The sequence below is a fragment of the Phalacrocorax aristotelis genome, chromosome 1 (assembly GCF_949628215.1).
Source record: "Phalacrocorax aristotelis chromosome 1, bGulAri2.1, whole genome shotgun sequence".
In the NCBI taxonomy this organism is placed as follows: domain Eukaryota; kingdom Metazoa; phylum Chordata; class Aves; order Suliformes; family Phalacrocoracidae; genus Phalacrocorax; species Phalacrocorax aristotelis.
The window spans coordinates 201,269,273-201,290,411 of NC_134276.1; the positions used below are offsets into that span (position 1 = coordinate 201,269,273).

Genomic DNA, 21,139 nt, shown 5'->3' on the forward strand with positions numbered 1-21,139 from the left:
ACATTAATTACATGTAAATTTTATTTGAAATATAAGCATGACTTACAGCAAGTGTATCTACTACTGTTTTTAAGATGCATTTTATTCTTATAAACGACCCACCAGATCACTTCGTAAAAATCAAATGATAACACAGAATTGAAACATTTACATTCAGGTTCTCAGGTTACCTTGAGACACATGGATCTTAATTAAAAGAGCTGAATGGGGTGAAAATATTCTGATGTTTTTATCTCAAAATTAAAATACCAAGTTCCAGTCTGTAAGTTGTCACAGTATCACTTTTTTTTACGCAATTTTCATTAGCTTTTCTTTTAAACACCTGGTTCTTCCCTTTTCCTCCCACATTTGCTACTGAATATTTAACTTTCCCACTGAGAAGTGCCAAGTACATTCATATTCTACAGTACCTTGTAATAGAAAATCCATTTTAGGCTGAATTTTCTCCATAAACACGTGATAAAAAGACTCTTTTAAAAAAGTTCCATACTGGGCCAATATGTAACACACAGCATGCTCAAGGGAGCAAATAGCTGGACATGAATTTGTTGTGAACACAAGAGAGCTACAAAAGCATATGAAATGCCTAACAGAGGTCAGAAGCTTGACTTAAGAGCAAATAAATACACAAAGATGTCTCACAAAGAAAAACTTATTTGCTTACACCTCTAAAAACAGCATCTTTCCAAGAAAATGCAAATGAGACACTTGACAAATTTTAAAAAACTATTTAGAAAACAGTTGTGGTATGCTACTCTTATAAACAGCCTTGACATGACAAAAATCAGGACAGACGTCAGCTCACACAACATCCGACACGGAATGCTTCCTGGCACCCAAGAAAGAAGAATGCCTTGTGTGTATCTGCGCATGCCTGAGTGTCTGGCCTTGAAGCTGTCACCAGTCCCACGTAGCTCCTGACAGCCACGGAAGCTCCAAACCTGGAACCCATCTCACAGCTTGAGAGAGACTGGATAGTTCTCACCTACATCCACAGATGCTACATCTTCACAAAGAGGAGGCAGATTGATACAGAGAGGCTGGAAAAAGCAGCACTACTTTTCTAACTTCTGTCAGCTTGCTATATGGGGAATCTGTTCTCTTTCAACCTGTCCACCAGCAGAAGTTTTCATTTCCTTCCTTTCTCAAAAATTTTTTGCCTTTTCCCCACTAACATGTATTACTATTCAAACAGATTCACAAAATGAAAGGATGAGTGCCAACTAATGGCAAGAGATGCTACAAGCAACTTGTCTAAGATGAAGCAGGTAAATTGAAAGACAGAAAGTCCAAGGATACAGCTTGAGATGTATGCATACCAAAAGACTCTAGCTGTTTGACTCTTATTGTTAGCCCTTGAAATTTGAGTTCTTTATTTCATTTTAGTATAAAGTTTAGTATAACATCCAAAAGAAGGGAAATTATATTCTATAGTATATATTAGAGTACTTCGTATAAACCTAACACATATTACTTGCTGTTAATACACAATGTACAAGCCTTCTCTGATCAACTTCCAACAAGCGAAAGTATAACTAGGGCCTTTCTCTCATCATTACCACCTAAGCACTCTGTTCTTATTCTAGGTCATCTTTAGTAAGGAAGATCAGTAGAACACGAAAGAACCATCAAAAAACTGTCTATACAACATCAAACGCAGAAAAAACATCCAATGGTCAAAATTAAGAGTAAAGGTGCCGGTTATATTTCATTTCTGAAATATTTTTACTCATCTATTACTGTTAATAATGAAGTCAAAGGATCAACACAAAATCCAATTTACTTGATATTACTTTTTTGAGGGGAACATTTCTAGAGCACCTATCCAAATGCAACTATAACTGGGGAGGACAGAAGATTTATTGTTAGCTACTGATTTCCTCTCCATCGATACCTACAATTGTTAGCACAGCAGTAGGAATGGCTAACATTTTACACCAAAAAAGGCTGAATTTTACTTTTTCTTCCATCTAAACTTCACAGCTTTGTTATCCCCTGTTTTCATTCACAACAGTGCCTTGGCCCCACTGATACCCCCTCAAAATAGTTCTGAAGGAAAGACTTGTATTGTTACAGTGTTCAGGGATTTTTTAATAATTGGGGTTTTGGTTTTGTTTTGGGATTTGCTTGGGCTTTTTTTTTTTTGTCTTCTAATATTCACAGTATTTCTATACCCATGATGCCATGGACATGCCCTTTTGCCCCAAATTGCTCCTTGGCTGTTAGAGTGTTCACAGTAATTATTATTTTTAATAGGGCCAAACAGGAAAGAATGAAATTAGGGGCAAATGAAGAACAAATCTAAAGCTACCACATTTCCACTGCGTAACATACCAACAGACTCCAACCACACAGTAAGTTTATTAATTCTTATTGCATGGAGTGTAGCAGTACAGAAATACAGGTGTGAAGGTTTCAAACTTGGAAATCGCTGTCTTGTAAAAACCTGTTTGACTATGTATGTTTACCCCATTGTTTCCAACACTTTAAATCAAGGATCAGAAGAAATCCATCCTCAGCCAAGACTTTGAGAGTACCACGGAAATGTACTTGCACTTATATTTGAAAGTTGTCCTCTGTTTAATATCTAATTAACCATTAAACTATTTGTCATTGGTTGAAATGTTACATCCTCCCCAGTCAAAGCATAATTTCAATTCATTGTCATTATACTAACTCTTTCCCCTTGTAAATTTCCCAAGGAATTAGATGTCCTAGTTATGAGCTGGGAACACGCTCCCCAGCACAAGATTTCTACATAGGAGTTTTAATGCCAGCTACAAATCAGGCACACATTTTCCATCAAGATTGTACTGCAAAAATATCCTTACTTCAATATAATAAATGTTTTCTTAAAGTTCATGAACAATTATTTTGAAAACGAGTAGTTGTAAAACATTCTTATCATAGACATGATCACTTGCTAAAAATGTAAGCACAAAATTAAGTTTAACCTACTGATTCAGATCTGAAATTGGCTAGATCCAAGCGCAGTATTTGTAAAACCTTGTCTATAAACCCTGTCCCATATTGAAAGGATACTTTCTGAAGCAACACTTTGAGCCCCAATTGCTACTCTGTCTTTCAGTTGTCTCATTATTTTACAGAATTCTGTGACGATTGCTATATCAAAATATTTATAAATCCCCATACTTTTTTAGGACAAAAATACCTCCATTTAACAGCACTAGCCAACTGTCACTTCTGCATAGGGAAATTGCTTGCTTTTTTTTTTTTTCCAGAAACATCGCTGGGTTAGGATCTCTTATTATGAAGGCATAATGGGATCTGTAAATGCTTGGAATTGAGGTAATTCATTTAATTTTGGAAAAATTTGTTTTATCTGGTTTAGTACAATATATTCAGATATATGTTTCTTCTCTCTGAAGAAGAAAAAGTTTAAAGTCATTATTCTTTAAAAAAAAAAATCTTAGGACAATATCTTTTTACTGCTTAAAGATTCTTCATACTCCATAAATATCTCACAGGGCATTCTACATGGAAAACATCCTATTAATTTACCAGATTTCTAACCCCACGAGCTGTTACTAGAGCTATTACCCATTAGACCTAAAACACACGAGGGGCAACAATCAAGTCTACAAGTATTTTTCTTGGAACTACCACCTCATCATTCTATCAGTTACAACTAAATAAAAAATAAGTCAAGAAATATTAAAGGAGTTCAAAATTTCTCTGTCTGCATTATTCATTTTTGATACAGCTGTTATTTTATTGAGATTACTGTAAACGGCTACATGAAGTGATGGCCTGCATGAACAACTCCACGATAGATATGATAAACTAGATTTACATGTTTTATGTTCCTATAACATAAATTCCTTGGATAATTTAACTACACAAAGCTGGAAAATTCTTTCAAGAGCATAGATTCACAGAACTGCAGCTCCCCCAACAGCATGTTACAATACAGGCAATACATATAGAAAATAGCTTTAATAGAGGGCTTGTTATTACTATGGCAACCACAGCAACTGGTTTCCAAAATGAGTAATAGCTCTGTTAGGCACTTCATTAATTTTTTTTTCAAGCAAACACTGCCCTTAATCTTCTCAATGGAACAAAGAGTTATTCTGAATGCACGCAGGAAACAGAAAATAAAGCCCAATACAGTGTTGTAAATACAAGGTAAGACCCTTTCCAGGACCTTTGCTAGAGAAGAGCAGAAAAGTACACCTTGTCTTCTATTTCACATAGAAAGCTGAAGAAGCAGAAGTACATGAGGTTGCTGTTAGAAGGTATGAGAAAGCAAGTGAACAGATTAGGAAAACTAAGGCAAAAGGAAGATTAATAAAAATGCTAAGAAAGAATTGTCACAAGCGAAGCCAACAATGTAAATTATGAAAATAAGTAACCGAGAACAACTATGCCAGAAGATTTTAAATGGCATTACAATTTGTCATAGTTCTCCAGCAGCATTCAATTTCTGTGTATCATCACCTGTTTTTGTTTTTACCTTAAAGCCATTCTAAGAGTCTCTAACAAACTTTCCAAGTAGAACTAAAGTACCTCTCTATACTAAGAGATAAAATAGGAAATACCACTTATAGTACCCAGTTAAAGGAGACAATTTTCCCACTTACTTAGAAATAACAGACAGTATTTATTTCTCCTGTTTGGGGAGAAGATGAAATTTTGCAGTCTGTTTACCAATCACAAGAAAAATCCAGTTTTTAAGTGAGAGCCAAGTAATATTTATTTACTTTTGGATAATGTCATCTGTGTTCCATCCCCCCCATCTTTTTTTTTTTAAAATATATTCATATGCATTTGGAACAAATAACCAAGGCATCACTTTACATATTATAATACTAACGCTTCACATTATTAAGAAAATACTCCAACAAACCAAATCAAATAAACAGACTTAAAAAACACTATTGCAATATCTACATTCAAAAATGCAATCTAACTGACATCAGTCCTTCACAGTGAAACTATAGTACAAGAAAGGCACAACTAAAAAAATCAGGATTAATATATACATGTCTAGATTACTGAGCCACACAATTCATGCAATTATTCAGAAGAGCTAGTACTAGAGAGCTTCCCCCACTAACACCAAAACCAAAACCAGTAGGTCTACCTACAATGGATGATTATTTACCACATAAGAAAAGCAAAGACTTCCTTTCTTTTCATAATTCCCCTCAATATCTTTGGCTTAGGAGGAAAGCTGCTGATAAACTCCATGATGTACAGAATAAAGAGGGTTCTGATCAAGCAAAGATTTTCACATGGAATACACCTAACGAGCTACAGTTCTGCTCTTGGATCACTTCCTCCATATGCATTGAAAAGTGAGCTTGGAAAAGTCAAATAAAAAAGCAGGCAATCTTGCAAAATTAATGAATTGACTTGGTCATCCAAAATAGTTCAGATTGCCTTTCAACTACTGAAGTTGGCTCTTTCTGTTCATATTAACATAGTGAATTCTTTCAGGCATCTGATGTTTTAGTATTTCCTGCCTCTCAGGAGAGCTAATGTCTGCCGATCAGCCCGAAGTGAGAAGACTACTGGGACTGTAGTGCATTCCTCCTAAATGTTTCAAGGATTTGGGAAGACAGGAAACAAGGCTGAATTTCAGTTTGTGATCAAGCACTAAGGGAGGTGAACAAGCTGAATTTAGCTCAGCTCAGAGTTCACAAAAAAAAAATATGAAAAATTGCTAGTATGGGCAATGAGAAATCCTTTTATTCTCATTGTAATTGTCAGCATTAACCAAGAACAAACACCTACCTGTCTAAGACCCTCATCTATACCTAAACTGAGCACAGTATTTCCTACACAGTCATTGGAGTAAAGATTCAGAATTATATCAGTAAAAGCTACATTTTTTTAAAAAACATTCAGGATAGGGTTTAAAAGCTTCTCCCTAATTTCCCACCTCTGTTACATCAAATTCCTGTAAAAGGCTAGCCCATAACCTCTATCCTCATAAGGTTTTCTCGGTTAACTGCAAACATGCAGTTAACATACACAGTGAAATATGCTCCGCTGTGATTACCTTCCCATGCAATAACAGCTTTATATATATTTATGTATCTTCCAGTTCTGGACTTCCTTCTAAATACAAAAGCAAGACTCAAACTTCAAAAGTACATTTTCATAGGAAACACTTCTCATATTTAAGCTTTCTTCCATGCAATTCTCAAATTTAAACCACTATAATGTTTTTCATTTCCACCAGCCCCTGTTCCAGCTTGAGCTGGCAAATGTAATTATCTTAATAGGCATTGGGCTTCCATATTGAAAAAGCAGCACACATACTAAAAAATTTTAAAAGCAAGACTTGATTGCAAGAAAAAAATATTTTTAAAAGGAACTCTTCACTAACATCTTGCAATCAGAAAAATTAATAACAATTCTGTCTTTCTTCTAGGGATTTTCTAAATCTGAACTATTAAGTTATAATTTCAAAGGATGCTTCTTTAGAACTACATTTGGAAATTGTTTTGCAATAAAGTGTGTCAGCTTCAGTTATACTGCATAAAACAAATCAGATTATAATCTGTTTGCATGTGTGAAGAATGCTATCCTGCAAAGGAGACATATTTAACAGATGTTAAATGTGTTTCAGATGTTTCTGATGTTTCAGAAAGTATTCGCAAGATCAGGGAATCTTATGAAAATTCATACTGTAATTTAGGCTCTCATTCTTTTCACCATCAAAAGAAGCTGAATTCAGAGGGACAAAGCATCAACCCATTTTCTGGAGATAACAGTTAATTCCTATAATAAGGCAAAACATTTGCAGAAAGATTAATATGCCAATTTCTCAAAGGATGTACAAATTAAAGTTTCTGCAAATGAAGTAACTAACCGTGAATTAAGTTTCTGGTTTTTTAATGGTGGAATAGATAGCAGCAAGAAAACATACAGGATGAATTATACTTCCTTGAGTCTTCGTAAACGCACAAGCAGCAGTGCCACTCATCAAAACTTGTAAATTGCTAATCTTGATATTCAAAAGTTTCAAGGCCCATATAAGGTTCAAAGTTCTCAACAGCCTTGATGGTGACCTTTCAAGTAAGTTCTTCCCCTGCTGTGTCAGCTGCACAACAGGGTGGGAACCAGCAGAGGCTGTTCCGTCGGATAGTATAACTACCATGTAGAACAGTGAACTCCTCACCCAAGTCTCTTTTACTATGATAATGCAGATTGCACACAATGTCTGTATAAGTTCAGCTTTCATGATGCTATCAGGAAAGCAAGGGAGACAGAACAATGAAGAATAAATAAATAAATAAACCCAACCACAAAAAAAAACCCTGCAAGAATATTTCATCACATAGTACCTTTCTTTCTCCCAGATCATCCAGAGCAAAATATCCCTCTGCATCATTTTGTTCACCATACAGCCCAGGTTTAAGGATGATTTTTGAACAGTTGATCATAAATCAGTACAATAAGGGGTATATGATCTCCTAAAAACTCTGCCAAAACTTTATCCAACATGAAAAAAAACTTCGTTAATGTATTTTGCAACTTGTAGTAGAATGCTGCCTAATTCTCATTTTTCCAATGATCAATTAGTCAATTAGTGGTAACTACCAACGTAATTTTGTGTGTGCATAGGAATTTGGGTAATTTGGGGATTATTTTTTTTTAAACAGTAATCCTTTAGCATCAGCTGAAGTTATGATCCCACTGTAATGCTCTTCATCCAAATGCATTTGGAAACAGAATTAGTTCAGAACTCCACATCTTACTGAAAGGAACCTACTGCCGTAAGCATAACATGGGGGTTTTAAAGACTGCACTAAGAGCACATACCTTTTTGAGTGCTTTTCAGATCAACAGTTTTAATGTAGAATGCTCTCTCTGGACTTCAGCATAAAAAGAAACTGTTTTACGCTCTATGCTATACCGCTGCAATTCATATTAACAAAAATCAGATAAGAGCTCCTCAATTTATAGGCAAGTATTTCCTGAAAAAAGTCCAGAACCTCAGAACTAGGGCTCTTCTGTGTAGTCCACGATGTCCCATACCCATTTATTAATTGAGTCATACTTGGATACCAAAGCTCCTGACAAAAAAAAAAAAACAACCCCAAAGATTTACGCTACAGGCTCCTCTTCCAGAACTGAGAAAAAGGGAAAGATTATTTTGTTATTAGCATCTGAAGACGTTCAGTCTGTTTTTTTCTTCCCCCCCCCCCCCCCCCCCCAATAAAAATGTAGTTCAATGATAGGTAGTGTTTGGAACTTGGAACAGGAGGCTTTGCTCAAGTCAAAATTAACAGATTCTTGCTAAAAGAAACCAATATAAATCTACTGTGGTTTTTTTTCTTCTTGAAGTTATTGACTCCAACTACAGTTCTGTAAGGCCTTTGATAGTGTCCCCCAGAACATTCTTGCCACCATATCTCACCAACTGGAGAGATACGGGTTTGATGGATGGATTGTTAGATGGATAAGGAATTGACTGGATGGCCACTTCCGAAGAGTTACACGCAATGGTTTAATTCCCAGTGGAAAGCAGTAACAAGTGGTTTTCCTCAGGGGTCCATACTGGGACCAATACTATTTATCATCTTCATCAATGGCATAGACAGCAGGATTGATGAGTACAGCCTCAATATGTTTGAAGATGACACCAAGCTGAGTGGCGCAGTTGATTTGCTAGAGGGAAGGGGTGCCATCCAGATGGACCTTGATAGGCTTGAGAAGTGGGCCCATGCAAATCTCAGTAAGTTCAACAAAGCCAAGTGCAAGGTCCTGCACCTGGGTCAGGGCAACCCCAATATCCATACAGACTAGGGTATAAATGGATTAAGTGTGGCCCTGCAGAGAAGGACTTGGGGGTACTGGTGGATGAAAAGCTGGACGTGAGCCAACAATGGGCGCTCGCAGCCCAGGTGGCCAACCATATCCTGGGCTGCATCAAAAGAAGTGTGGCCAGCAGGTCGAGGGAGGTGATTCTGCCCCTCTACTTCCCTCTGGTGAGACCCCACCTGCAGTACTGTGTCCAGGTCTAGATCCCTCAGCACAAGACGGACATGGAACTGCTGGAGTAGGTCCAGGGGAGGGCCGGAACACCTCTCCTGTGATGAAAGGCTGGGCGAGTTGGAGTTGTTCAGCCTGGAGAAGAGAGGGCTCCAAGATGACCTTATTATGGCCTTTCAGTACTTCAAGGGGGCTTATAAGAAAGATTGAGACACACGTTTTACCAAAGCCTGTAGCAACAGGACAAGGGTAACAGTTTTAAACTGAAATAAGATAGGTTTAGATTGGACATAAGGAAGAAAATTTTTATGATGTGGGTGGTGAAACACTGGAACAGGTTTCCCACAGAAGTTGTGGATGCCCCATCCTTGGAAGTGTTCAAGGTTAGGCTGGATGGGGCTTTCAGCAAACTGATCTATTGAGAAATGTCAACTAGATGATCTTTGAAGGTACCTTCTGACCCAAACCATTCTATGATTCTATGATACTAATTGTTGACTGCTCACTTCAGAAAATATTTCTTGGTTGAGTAGTTTTCATCAAGTTAATATAATCAAAACATAGATGTTTAATATGTCCCAAATAATACTAGAACTGTATAACAATGACATCATGCAATTCAGCAGTGACCTCTCTTGGGACAAGATGAAGCTTACAATTCTAATTGGATTAATCTGTATGACGCCAGACAACTGGTATCTGATAACTGTATGTTCATCAAACAATGATAAACATAAAAACTAGTATTATAGAGTCCACATTAAATTGCAGTCAAGTACTGAAAAATGAATTTTTGTTTTTCTATTGCCATCTGTTCTCATGTCTGGCCAAACAAAAAATAAATTTACACAATCCTTGGTCTCACTGTGAGAGCAAAAGAATGTATAACTGTAAAGCCTTTCATTACAACCAAGAACTGTTTAAATGTCAGGGTATCTAAAATTTTAGAATTATGTGTATGAGACACACAAATGATGCAGATACTTGATGTTTTCAGATCAATCAGATGGAAAAGTGTACAACTAGCACAGTTCTAGGCATTATAAGGCAGATGTATATGGCTTCTATATCTGCACCAATGTATCCTAGAGTGAAAGGGATATATTTGCTTTTTCCTAGTTAGACTAGAATAGTACGTGAAGTAACAAAAATCAACCAATGCTCATTTTAATGGAACGTGAACATTTTTAATATGGTTAAAGTGTTTTCTCTGTATTTTTCTCTAGCCACGAGTGTAAAAATTCAAGTAACTGAAAAAGCGTAACATAGAAATGACTCAAATTAAACTACAAGTCTCATAATACAAAGGGGTTTCATTCTGGCTTGTTTGTGCAGATAATCTTGAAGGTATAGTTGGAGGGAGAGAAGGAGTTACAACCACTGTCATGTTGAGTACCTTCAATATGACCCTACACCATAACCAGTCTCTGATCACAGAATTCTTCTTAACTTCCTATGACACATTTTTGACATACATTTAAAAAAAAATTTTGCTAGCCAGATACCCAGCATCAACAGTATAGCACATAACTACTACAGCTTTGTTGTAACTTTTGCAACCTAAGTTTTCTTTCTAAATATCATTTAGAAAACAGAATTAATTTCATTTCTAAAAAACACCCTAGATAACTATTCTAATGCATAGAGACAACCAGCTACTCTTATGAGATAATATGGGATTAAACTATTTGTAAGTCCTGTAACTTCTATAATAACACTCCCTACTTTTTTTAATTTTAAAAGTGTAAATTTAGCAAAAGAAAATATTTTCCTCTAATATATATGCTAACAACATTATCTGCCTTTCAAGGGTTACAGTCGCAAACTACTAAATTAATTAAACTGGTATCTTGAATACTAGGAAATAGGGGCATAAAGAGGAAGGAAAAAGAAAAAACAAAATACTTAAAGCCTTAAATCAGAGAAGGTACAGAAAACCAAGAGAAGAAATTGAAAGAAAAGAAAATGTTTACTGAAACAAAAAAAAAAAAAACTTAAAGACTAGTCCAATACAGAGCAGACGTTATAAAGTAATGCACTGACTACTACGTCAATCGGGTATCTTTACGAATGAAGGAAAATACATCTTCCAGAGACAAACTATGCAAAATCCTCTCAAAATTGTTTCAAGAACCTATTAACACCTAGTTACACTGAAAAAAAAAAATAAACAACTTTAAATTGAAGTATCCCATTAAAGCAGTAATCAGAATAAATGCTGATTATTACCTGAAATCACAAGTTATGAGACCAAGCCATTGAAAATAGCAAGACAAAATACTAATCCTCCAAGAAGCAATTAATACTAGGAACCATTTATGGATATTTAGCACTGATTTCCTTCAGAAGATTTTTCATTTTAAAAAAGAGTTCCAAAGCCTACCAGTAGAGTCCTGACCTTTTTTTATTAGTCTTGGTTATTAGCTGAAAAGGCAAGCATGTTTTGCAGATAACAAGCTAACTAGAACAGGAGAATCAGAGAGGACACCTTTTAGTGATAATAGCTTGAAAAGATAGATATGACTAATGGTATCTCATGTGAAGCAGCAGTAGGACACGTTGTTTGCTTCATATTATATATCAACAAACTGGAAGAATGAACGCTAACATGATCAACTACAGGTAATTCAAAACTGCAAGGGGCAATAAAGTTCTCAATGACATGGATGGACTAGGAGCAGAGAGATAAATCGCTATGCAGTTCAGTGCAGATAAATTAATGAGGCTGGGAACAAAATTAATCAAGTTCATTTCCATTAATGCATTTTGTGAAGTTACCGAAACTTTTCGATAACATCAGTTTGACAAACAGGTTTAGACATAAATATAGTAGTCTGTAACAGCAGTCGGTTATGAACCATAAATAAAAGATAATTACTATGTTTAATCAGGTTTAATATACATGTAGAATGTATCAACAACCATAAGCACAAGTAGGAAAATCCTACTTTTAAAGTTGCCGCAGCAAGACAGATGACTACTGTGGTGGGGGAAAAGACCCATCTAATAAGTTTTCTTTCTAGATTTCATTTCTAGAGAACCACCCCAGAATTCTTTTATTAGAGTACACAGAGGCAACAAGCTATTTTTGTGAGATATTTCATCCGTTTAATTCCTGTAAAATCACAGAAATAATTAATCAAATGTTCAGCTATTCTTTGTATGTTCCGTAAGACTTCACAATAGTACCTACTACCTCTACAGCAAAGGACTGGCTAAGAGATGGCACCCCACTCAGCAGCTTGTGGCGCTCTCTGCAAAGGTGTTTTTTTCTTTTTAGAGATTTTTTTTTTTTAGAATGAGTACAAGAAATAGATGAGTTTAAAAAAAGTGCAAAGAAACAGCTTTTGAAGGTGAATACAGGATACAGCAACATAAGTAAAATAGGAATGCTTTACCATTTTCACGGGTACTTTTACAGGGCCTTCTATCATTTTCACCAAGGTAGTATGCTAAAACCAATGTTATTTTGTTCAACTTGGAATACATTGTGATTAAATGGAAAGGAGAGTCACCCTGACACACAGAACAACTTTACATCTTAAGAAATCAGTTGTATTGACTTTGCAAAAATTTGATATACATGTGCTAAGTCACATAACAGTAGCATTACAATGTTAAGAAGCTTTATTAAATCAAGAGAACACAGTACACCCATCTTACTGTTGGTTATTGTTTGATTTAAATAAACAGTTTCTGACATCCATTTACATACTCATTAGCTATGTGTGTGTAAAAAAAGGCAGAAAATTAATTTATTTGAAGATAAAGAGGGAGTTCAGAAAGTGCTTTAATAAGGTATTCTTTAAATTTATACTACAAAACCTATCATACATCTGCTATGCTGAGGTTACAAGTATGAGATGACTTGTTTGTTGTTATAAGTCAGTCTGATTTTATCAACATAATTTGCTTACACTGTGTTTGCACAGCAAACAGCTCTCTGAAACATTGTACAAGGCTACTTAAAAACACAAGTCTAACAAATTTAATAGAATTAAACTTAAATTGGAAACCAGACAGATATAGCAGTACTGTCCTTCTTAAATATGTAAACAGTTATCTCTTGAGGGAAAGAAAAATTTCTTCTCAGAGACACTCTCCCTACGCTGCTTTGTTAAAATCTCATCCCCACCCTTCCTCTTAAAGCAACCAATTGTTTGCAGAAGTTCTGTGAGCACCGAGCCCATCTTCATTCAGCAAGCGAAGGTCTGTTAAGGAAAGACAAGGCCTGAAACGAAGTAAATCTACATCAAATTGACTGCAAGGCAAGCATAAGCACAGGATGATTGCAGAAAACAACTAGCATAAATTGTTCTCTCTGAATAACCTGGGATGCAGTACGAGGTGCAGGAGGCTACGGAGGGACACAGGCCCTACAGTCTGCTCTGCAGTTGTCTACTAAACACAGCAGTACTGCTACCTCCAATCTTATCCTGCTTCCTCAATTTACACCCAGTATACCTCAATGTGATCTAACTGACAGGCGTCAGTCCTCAAGCCCCTCTCCAACCAAAACTGCTTCTTAGAAGACATTTCTTGCTATAACATGGTTCAGCTTGTTTAGCAGCTTCCATTTTATAGTTTTAACTTTATGAGATTACCTCCCCATTCTTTCCATTCTATTACTACTTGAAGGTATATTGCCAGGGCTCTTGAATACCTCTCTCCTGCAGCACAATTTGCATACCTAGAAATGACATTTCTATAGGAACTGAGATTTTTTTTTTCATATAGGTAACTACTCTTGACATCCAATTCACGTTATACTTTTCCCATTTATCTCAGAGGTAGTAACAGCTAGCAATAGTCAAATAAAAAGTGCCAAATGGAAATAAGGCATATTATTTGCATCTGTTTATCATGCAAACAACAAAAACGCCTGCAGGACAGAGAAGTAAAGTGTGTTAGGAGGGCTTAAGGGAAGACTCAGAACAACTAGAATTGTAAGAGTGAGTTTATGAGTTCAGCTGTACAAAACATTAAGAAATTAGTTAAGGGCAGTTTTGAGCCATGAAAATAGGCTCTTTATTCATAAATAGGAGCTAAGTAACCTCAAAGAATTCTTTTATATTCTGAGAATTCTGGATTTGGGTTTTTTTTCTTCCTTTCCTAGTTTCTGTTCTCAGATTGTGCCTTGCTCTAATAACTATTTGTGTATGTAAGCATCTGCTGGATAAAACTGCACATGGAAACTTCGACAATGGTTCTGTCATTATATATTTATGTAATATTTACCAGTGGATTCATACCCCAATTGCAAACTATACCTGGCATATTATTTTGCTCAGTGCATAGTCTGATGGGGTTGACAAAACCTATTTCCACAACTTCACAATATCCAACCTATGGACCAAGCCCAACTCCAAAATCCATTACTGGACTTTGATACCAAAAATAATCTTCACTTCCAGATTTATATGCATAATCCATCTTTTTGAGCTTTCTTGTGAAAGAACCCACTCTTTCACAACCTCTAGTTGATATACGAGACTAACATTGCATTTTACACTGTCTTTGTAGGATAATCGTTTTTCAAATGTGACTGAAAGGATTTTAAGGTCATTTGTATTCCTTTGTGTTCTTAGTCCGTGTTGATTTCTCACATTTTGATAAAAGCCTTGAGTTTAAAACGTACATGACATTATTTCAGTTCCACAGATTAACTTATTTTTATATTGCTGTGAAAGGACTTGTCACATAATCTTTCAACAATACGCAAAACTGTATCAAGAAAACAATAAACAGGAATACTTCTGCTACCACTACTTCCAAACAAAATCAACACTACTACATGCAGAAATGAACAGAAGTGTTTGCTAAAATGTCTCCAAGACTACTACTCACTAATTCAATTCATCATGACAAACAAAACACAACTGTCTGTGGATCTCACACAAAACAAAGACCCACACATACCACAACATCACACAGACATACACACAAAGAGAGTAAGCCAGCTGCAACAGAAGCACCACCTGTCCCTTTATGATTCACTACAAATCTTAGCTTGGAGCCTGTTACCCAGTCCATTTTCAGTTATTACTCTGGAGGAAAAAACACAGAGCTAAACCAAAAAACTCCCAGAAATGCATACAGACATGCACACACCAGATTCTGATGAACTGTACGTATGGTCATATGCATATACTTGTTTGTATATGTATATATGCATATACGCGCTTTCCCTAATACAAACATATAATGTAGTCCAAGCACTACCATCACATATGAGCTACTACTGATACCTTCATGATCATCAAAAATTTGCATGTTGTCAATAAAGAGTTCACTTCTTTCACTACGAAAAATCTGTAATTATTTACAGATTTATTAGCAAATGCTACTGGATATAACCCATATACAAAGGTAAAACATTTGTATCAAAAAAGTAAAACTGGACTTAGAATTTTAATTAACACAACTTCAAATTCTGTATTCATTACAGTTTGTAAGCAAGAAAAAGAACAAGCTTCCTACAAACAGGCACAGAAAACACCTTTTTTAGTGATATCTACAAGAAAGATTATTGAGAGTTTATTAGATATAAGAGCAACATACTCAAATTTTGGATGCCTATGTATATTTCCGTGCAAGATTTAGAAAGTTCAACAGAGAAAAGACACAAACCCATGTTGTTTACACAACATTGATAAAATTCTCACCACAGTGAGGGTGAGTGCACTCCTTATAAGAGTGGAAATTTTCTTTCACTACTTTCCAAAATATTTTACTTTAATTCCTAAATTTGATTTACTGGGAAAGTATTCCCCTCTAATTAGACAGCAAAAGTGAAGTGGATAGGTTTAAATTAAACTTTCTCTTCCCTCTGACTTTGCACCCCTATGTAATAAAGATTTCTACCATCACGACATTCTTAAAAGTTAAATGAGTTTTCATATCAGTAACAATCAACACAGCTCATAACATCTATTAGGTCAAAGGAAGAAATAGTGATATTTGATTATTATTTTCAAGCTTATATAAAATACGTAGTTTGTTTTAACACCTCAGAGTTTATTCACAGTTGCATTTTATAAGAATGTCCTATAACTCACTGAAGTGTTAGGTTTCGTGTAGTTAGTATTGTACAAGTATTCTACAAAGAGCTGGAAGAAGCCTCACAATCGCTAGCCCTTGTCCTTGTTGGGGACTTCAATCTACTGGATATCTGCTGGAAACACAACACAGCAGAAAGAGTCTAGGAGGCTTCCGGAGTGTGTGGAAGATAACTTCCTGACGCAGCTGGTGAGTGAGCAGAAGTGCTCACCATGCTGCTTTCAATCATCAGCAGTCCTGGCTAACCGGGGAGGTCCTGGTTAACTAGAGATTAGCAAACATGACACCCATCTACAACAAGGGCCAGAAGGAGGATAAGGGGAACTAGAGACCAGTCAACCTGACCTCAGTGCTGGGGAAGGTTATGGAGCAGATCATCTTAAATGCCATCATGCAGCACATACAAGAAAACCAAGTGATCAGGCCCAGTCAGCGTGGGTTTATGAAAAGCAGGTCCTGCCTGACTAACCTGATCTCCTTCCATGACCAGGTCAACCACCTAGCAGATGAGGGAAAGGCTGTGCATGTTGTCTACCTAGGCTTTAGTAAAGCCTTTGATACTGCTTCCTACAGCATTCTCCTGGAAAAATAGAGGCGGTTCATGGCTTGGACAGGTACGCTCTTCACTCGGTAAAAACCTGGCTGGATGACCGGGCCCAAAGAGTTGCGGTGAATGGAGTTAAGTCCAGCTGGAGGCCCGTCACAAGCAGTGTTCACCCAGGCTCAATACTGGGGCCAGTTCCATTTAATATCTTTATCAATGATCTGACAAGGGGATCGAGGGCACCCTCAGTAAGTTTGCAGATGACACCAAGTTGGGTGGGAGTGTTGATCTGCTCGAGGGTACGAAGGCTCTACAGAGGGTCCTGCGTGGGCTGGATCAATGGGCCAAGGTCAATTGTATGTGGTTTAAGAAGGTCAAGTGCCAGGTCCTGGACTTGGGTCACAACAACCCCATGCGACGCTGCAGGCTTGGGGAAGAGTGGCTGGAAAGCTGCCCGGCAGAGAAGGACCTGGGGGTGCTGGTTGACAGCCAGCAGTATGCTCAGGTGGCCAAGGCGGCCAACAGCATCCTGGCTTGTGTCAGCAATAGTGTGGACAGCAGGGCTAAGGAAGTGATCGTGCCCCTGTACTTGGCACAGGTGAGGCCACATCTCAAATACTGTGTTCAGTTGGGCCCCTCGCTACAAGAAGGGCATTGAGGTGCTGGAGTGTGTCCAGAGAAGGGCAATGAAGCTGGTGAAGGGTCTGAAGAGCAAGTCTTATGGGGAGAGGTTGAGGGAACTGGGATTGTTTAGTCTGGAGAAGAGGAGGCTGAGGGGAGACCTTATCACTCTCTACAACTACCTGAAAGGAGGCTGTAGCGACGTGGGGGGTCGGTCTCTTTTCACAAGTAACAAGTAATAGGACAAGAGGAAATGGCCTCAAGCTGCACCAGGGGAGGTTTAGGTTGAATATTAGGAAATATTATTTCACTGAAAGGGTGGTCACAGATTGGAACAGGCTGCCCAGAGAGGTAGTGGAGTCACCATACCTATAGGTATGTAAAAGATTTATAAATATGGCACTTAGGGACATGGATTAGTGGTGAACTGGCAGTGTTAGGTTTATGGGTGGACTCTATGATCCTAAAGGTCTTTTCCAACCTATACGATTCTGTATTTCCATAGTTCTACTTTGTTAGCGATCTCACAATAAGACATAGCACGAAAAGGAAAAAAAAAAGCCACAACTTGTACCCTATTATACTCAAGAAGTCTCAGTGCATCTACAGGGCAGGAAAGCATCAATTCCAAGAACTGCAAACATGCAGTTTCTACTTCGTCCCGTGTTTCCTCTTCCAGAATGTTCTAACTTAAAGTTGATTTTGTTTATTAATTATTTTGAGATTAACTCCTAAGTGACCAGCCAAGTTCTCCAAATGCAGTGTACTATTTTCTACTTGCTCCAGATTTTCTCATAGGATACAAAGCCATTTGATTCAGCAATACCCCCCTTTGAGCAGTTAAAATCCAGTGCACAAAGGGAACAGTCAAGTTAACTGACAATACATTTGTTTTCACATTAACATGTTGTCACCATTCACAGATGAGACACAGAACTACTGTATCAGTCTGTGAACATGAATAATGCTTGCTAAGTAGACAAGCAGTAATACTTACATGCCTCATCATTTTTCACATCCATATTTCTAACAGAGAGAACCAGTCTTATACTGCATGCTGTTCCATTATGAGGCATTAAAACTAGACACAGCTGATTATACTTTGTTTTTTCTCCATAGATTAGTCCAGTAGAAAGAAATAACACAAAAGAACAAGAAATCATCTAAGACGCTATGTATTAGTAAGAAGCATGCAAATTGCATATTACAAGCATACATAATACAAGTATTCAGTTATATTCCATCTTTCTTTGGCAAGATCAGTTTTAAATGTTGAAAGGATTAGATCCTAACAAAACCATCAGGCAGAACAGTACATCAAACAGGAAAAATTTTATAGTTAAAGAATAACTCAGATGTAATTCATAGCTCCTATAAGAAATACTCACCAAGATCTGTATTGGGACCAGCAAGTAGCTGCTTAAATTTGTCTAATCGGGATGCTTCTCTTTCAGTTAATGCAGGAGTAACTGAGGTATTAATGTCTGTCATTCCACTCACCAAGGGAGGTGTGGAAGTTTGTGGAAGGGACTGTGATCTCTGCATGGAAGAATTTTCACTAGCATTATCTGAAGAGAAAAAGACGCATAACAGTTAGCCTCAGCTAGTGAGAAGGCTACTCATAACTTGAATTTAATTTGTAAATTTAAAGTAGAATTATGTTTTGGAGAAATGTAAGCTGAAGTGTAGCACAAGTTTGGCCTTCAAGTGACTTGGATTTAGCAGGAGGAGCATTCCTCTTCCAAGCAGTATTACACAATTAAAACACATCCATTACAGATTATACTAACAGCAAGGCTAATTGATTTCTAAAGTCTTTGTGCTACTGAAAGCTGTTTCTATCCCACTCACCATTCTATTACCAAAAAAAAAAAAAAAAAGAACTCGGAAATCATTGCAATTGGTTGCTTTAAAGTTTATACGTAAAACACAAATCAGATGACGTGAAGATGAATTTGCATGGTTTTCTCTGATTTTGCAATATATTTATAGAGTAGCATTTTAGCAACAATTTTTCACAGTAGTAGGAATATTATTAACTGCATTCATCTTGGTGCAGTTAACCATTACAATATATTCAACAATGCAACTTCCTTCTAAAACTGAGGATGTATTAAGGCTGAAAACAAAGAAGTTTAATTATTCTTCCCTCACCCATGTATTTCTCACACACATGCTTTACAGTTTAGTATGGCATGCAGTATCTCCCTCGAACAAATCAATATTGCTTAATAATATTTTCCTATGGTACTAAGAAAAGTTTGGGAAGGGGTTAACGTCTTAAAAGGCAAATATTATAGCTCTCCTCATCTGAATTTCAACACCTTTTTTTAACATACCTGATGAACATGATGTATGACCTTCACTGACTGATTTAACAAGCCTATTATCACCACACAGAATTGAAGCTAGCTCTGCAGATTCTACTTGTTTTTCTTCCTGTAAATGTTCTTCTTGAAATTTATGCTGTTCCTGTAACTTGCTGTGATTCTGAATTACTTTGTGAGCTGTTTCCATGACCACTTCTGTATTTAAGTTTTCAGCAGCTATTGCTAAGAGTTCATCATCATCATCCCCGAGATCCCAAGCATCACTTGTGTTACTTTCAAATTCTTGGAAGGTGCTGACTTTCTTTAGTTTCACTGGAGTCGTAGGTGGCTTTGAACCTGGTTTTATCAAGCTGTTCAAAAACAAAAAAAAATATTCAGAAAACTAGTAATGCAGTAAGAAAACACTATGGATTGGGCCAAAAAACAAAAGTCCATGCTAGACATTATATAGGTAGAAAATATTTGTCTCCTTCCACTCATGCTACTGCTACATCCATCCATGATAATGTACAGCTGAATATGTCTGAGAACAAGGGCAGGTAAAACCTGACTCTTCTCAACTTTGAATAGAAGCTGAACAAATCCTTCCTTCCTTAAAAAGGAATCCCTCCTGTCTTAAAACACCAAACAAAACAACGCCCAGGGTGGGGGCAGCAGGGGGAAGACAACCAACCTCACAGTCAAATGAAACTAATACTACTGGAATAGTTTATAAGATAGACAGGCCACATTGCACTTCTGTTGCGTCATGAACTTCTGAAGAGATTTCAGGCCTTTCAACGCAATTGTTTCATAACAACACAGGAGCAATAACCAAGCCATCAGGTCTACTCCTAAGTCATCACAAGTAATCACATAATACGATCACTGTCATAAACAAATCAAGCCTGACCTTAACACTCACTAGAACTATCATGCTGAAGTGCCTCAATGGGGAGGAATGAATTAGCTTCAGAACTTTGCTCTTCTTATAGGCAGGAGATTTCCTCTAGTTACTAGTCTAAGTCCACCCAGATCTGCTCCTAATCTTTTGTCCCTCTGTCAACATGCAGTATGAGAGAGATGAACCAGGTAACACTCCCTAGCTTGGCACTCGTTCTCACTTACAGTAATGCAGAGCAATCACATCTCCCTTCAGATTTCAGCTAAATAAGGCATTAAGTTGAGAGTTTCCCAGTCTGCTCTCAAAAAAAAAAAAGTTACTGCCATTAACTTAATTGTCCTTTCTGACCCCATCTTTCCACCTGTGCTAGTTTAACTTTTTCCTGTTAAGAAAAGGCAGCTAGAATTGGAAAGCAGAAGTTCTGTCACAGTCCTCATACAATGTCAGTAATGTTTCTGTTACGCATTACAGGGAATATCTTTCCTAACAGGTACAACACCGCTAACACTTTTGCCTAATTTGTCATCGTTGTCCAAAACAGCAAGGTCTTTCTCCTCTTCTGTCATCATTTCAAGCAATAAGCTTCTAGATTTTGCTGTTGGGTATCTCTTTATAGCTCCACATTTTCAACAAATTTATCCCATTCCTTTTTTGTTCAGTCCTCAGGGTCACACATTTCAACTGCCTTCAACTCTGTATCACCCAGCAATTAACTACCACATATTTATTTCT

At 37.0% G+C, this 21,139-nt stretch overlaps 1 protein-coding gene across 4 annotated transcripts in view; it reads right to left on the bottom strand.

The window, feature by feature from the left end:
• Window positions 1-21,139, bottom strand: part of TBC1D22A (TBC1 domain family member 22A) — a 187,664-nt gene that overhangs the window by 162,789 nt on the left and 3,736 nt on the right. For all 4 annotated transcript variants that reach the window (XM_075081294.1, XM_075081292.1, XM_075081293.1 and 1 more), the window contains exons 3-4: window positions 19,534-19,874; window positions 18,583-18,762 (exon numbers count right to left, since the gene is read on the bottom strand). In XM_075081294.1, the coding sequence (XP_074937395.1) occupies window positions 18,583-18,762; window positions 19,534-19,874 (521 nt within the window). The remainder of the gene's footprint in view (window positions 1-18,582; window positions 18,763-19,533; window positions 19,875-21,139) is intronic.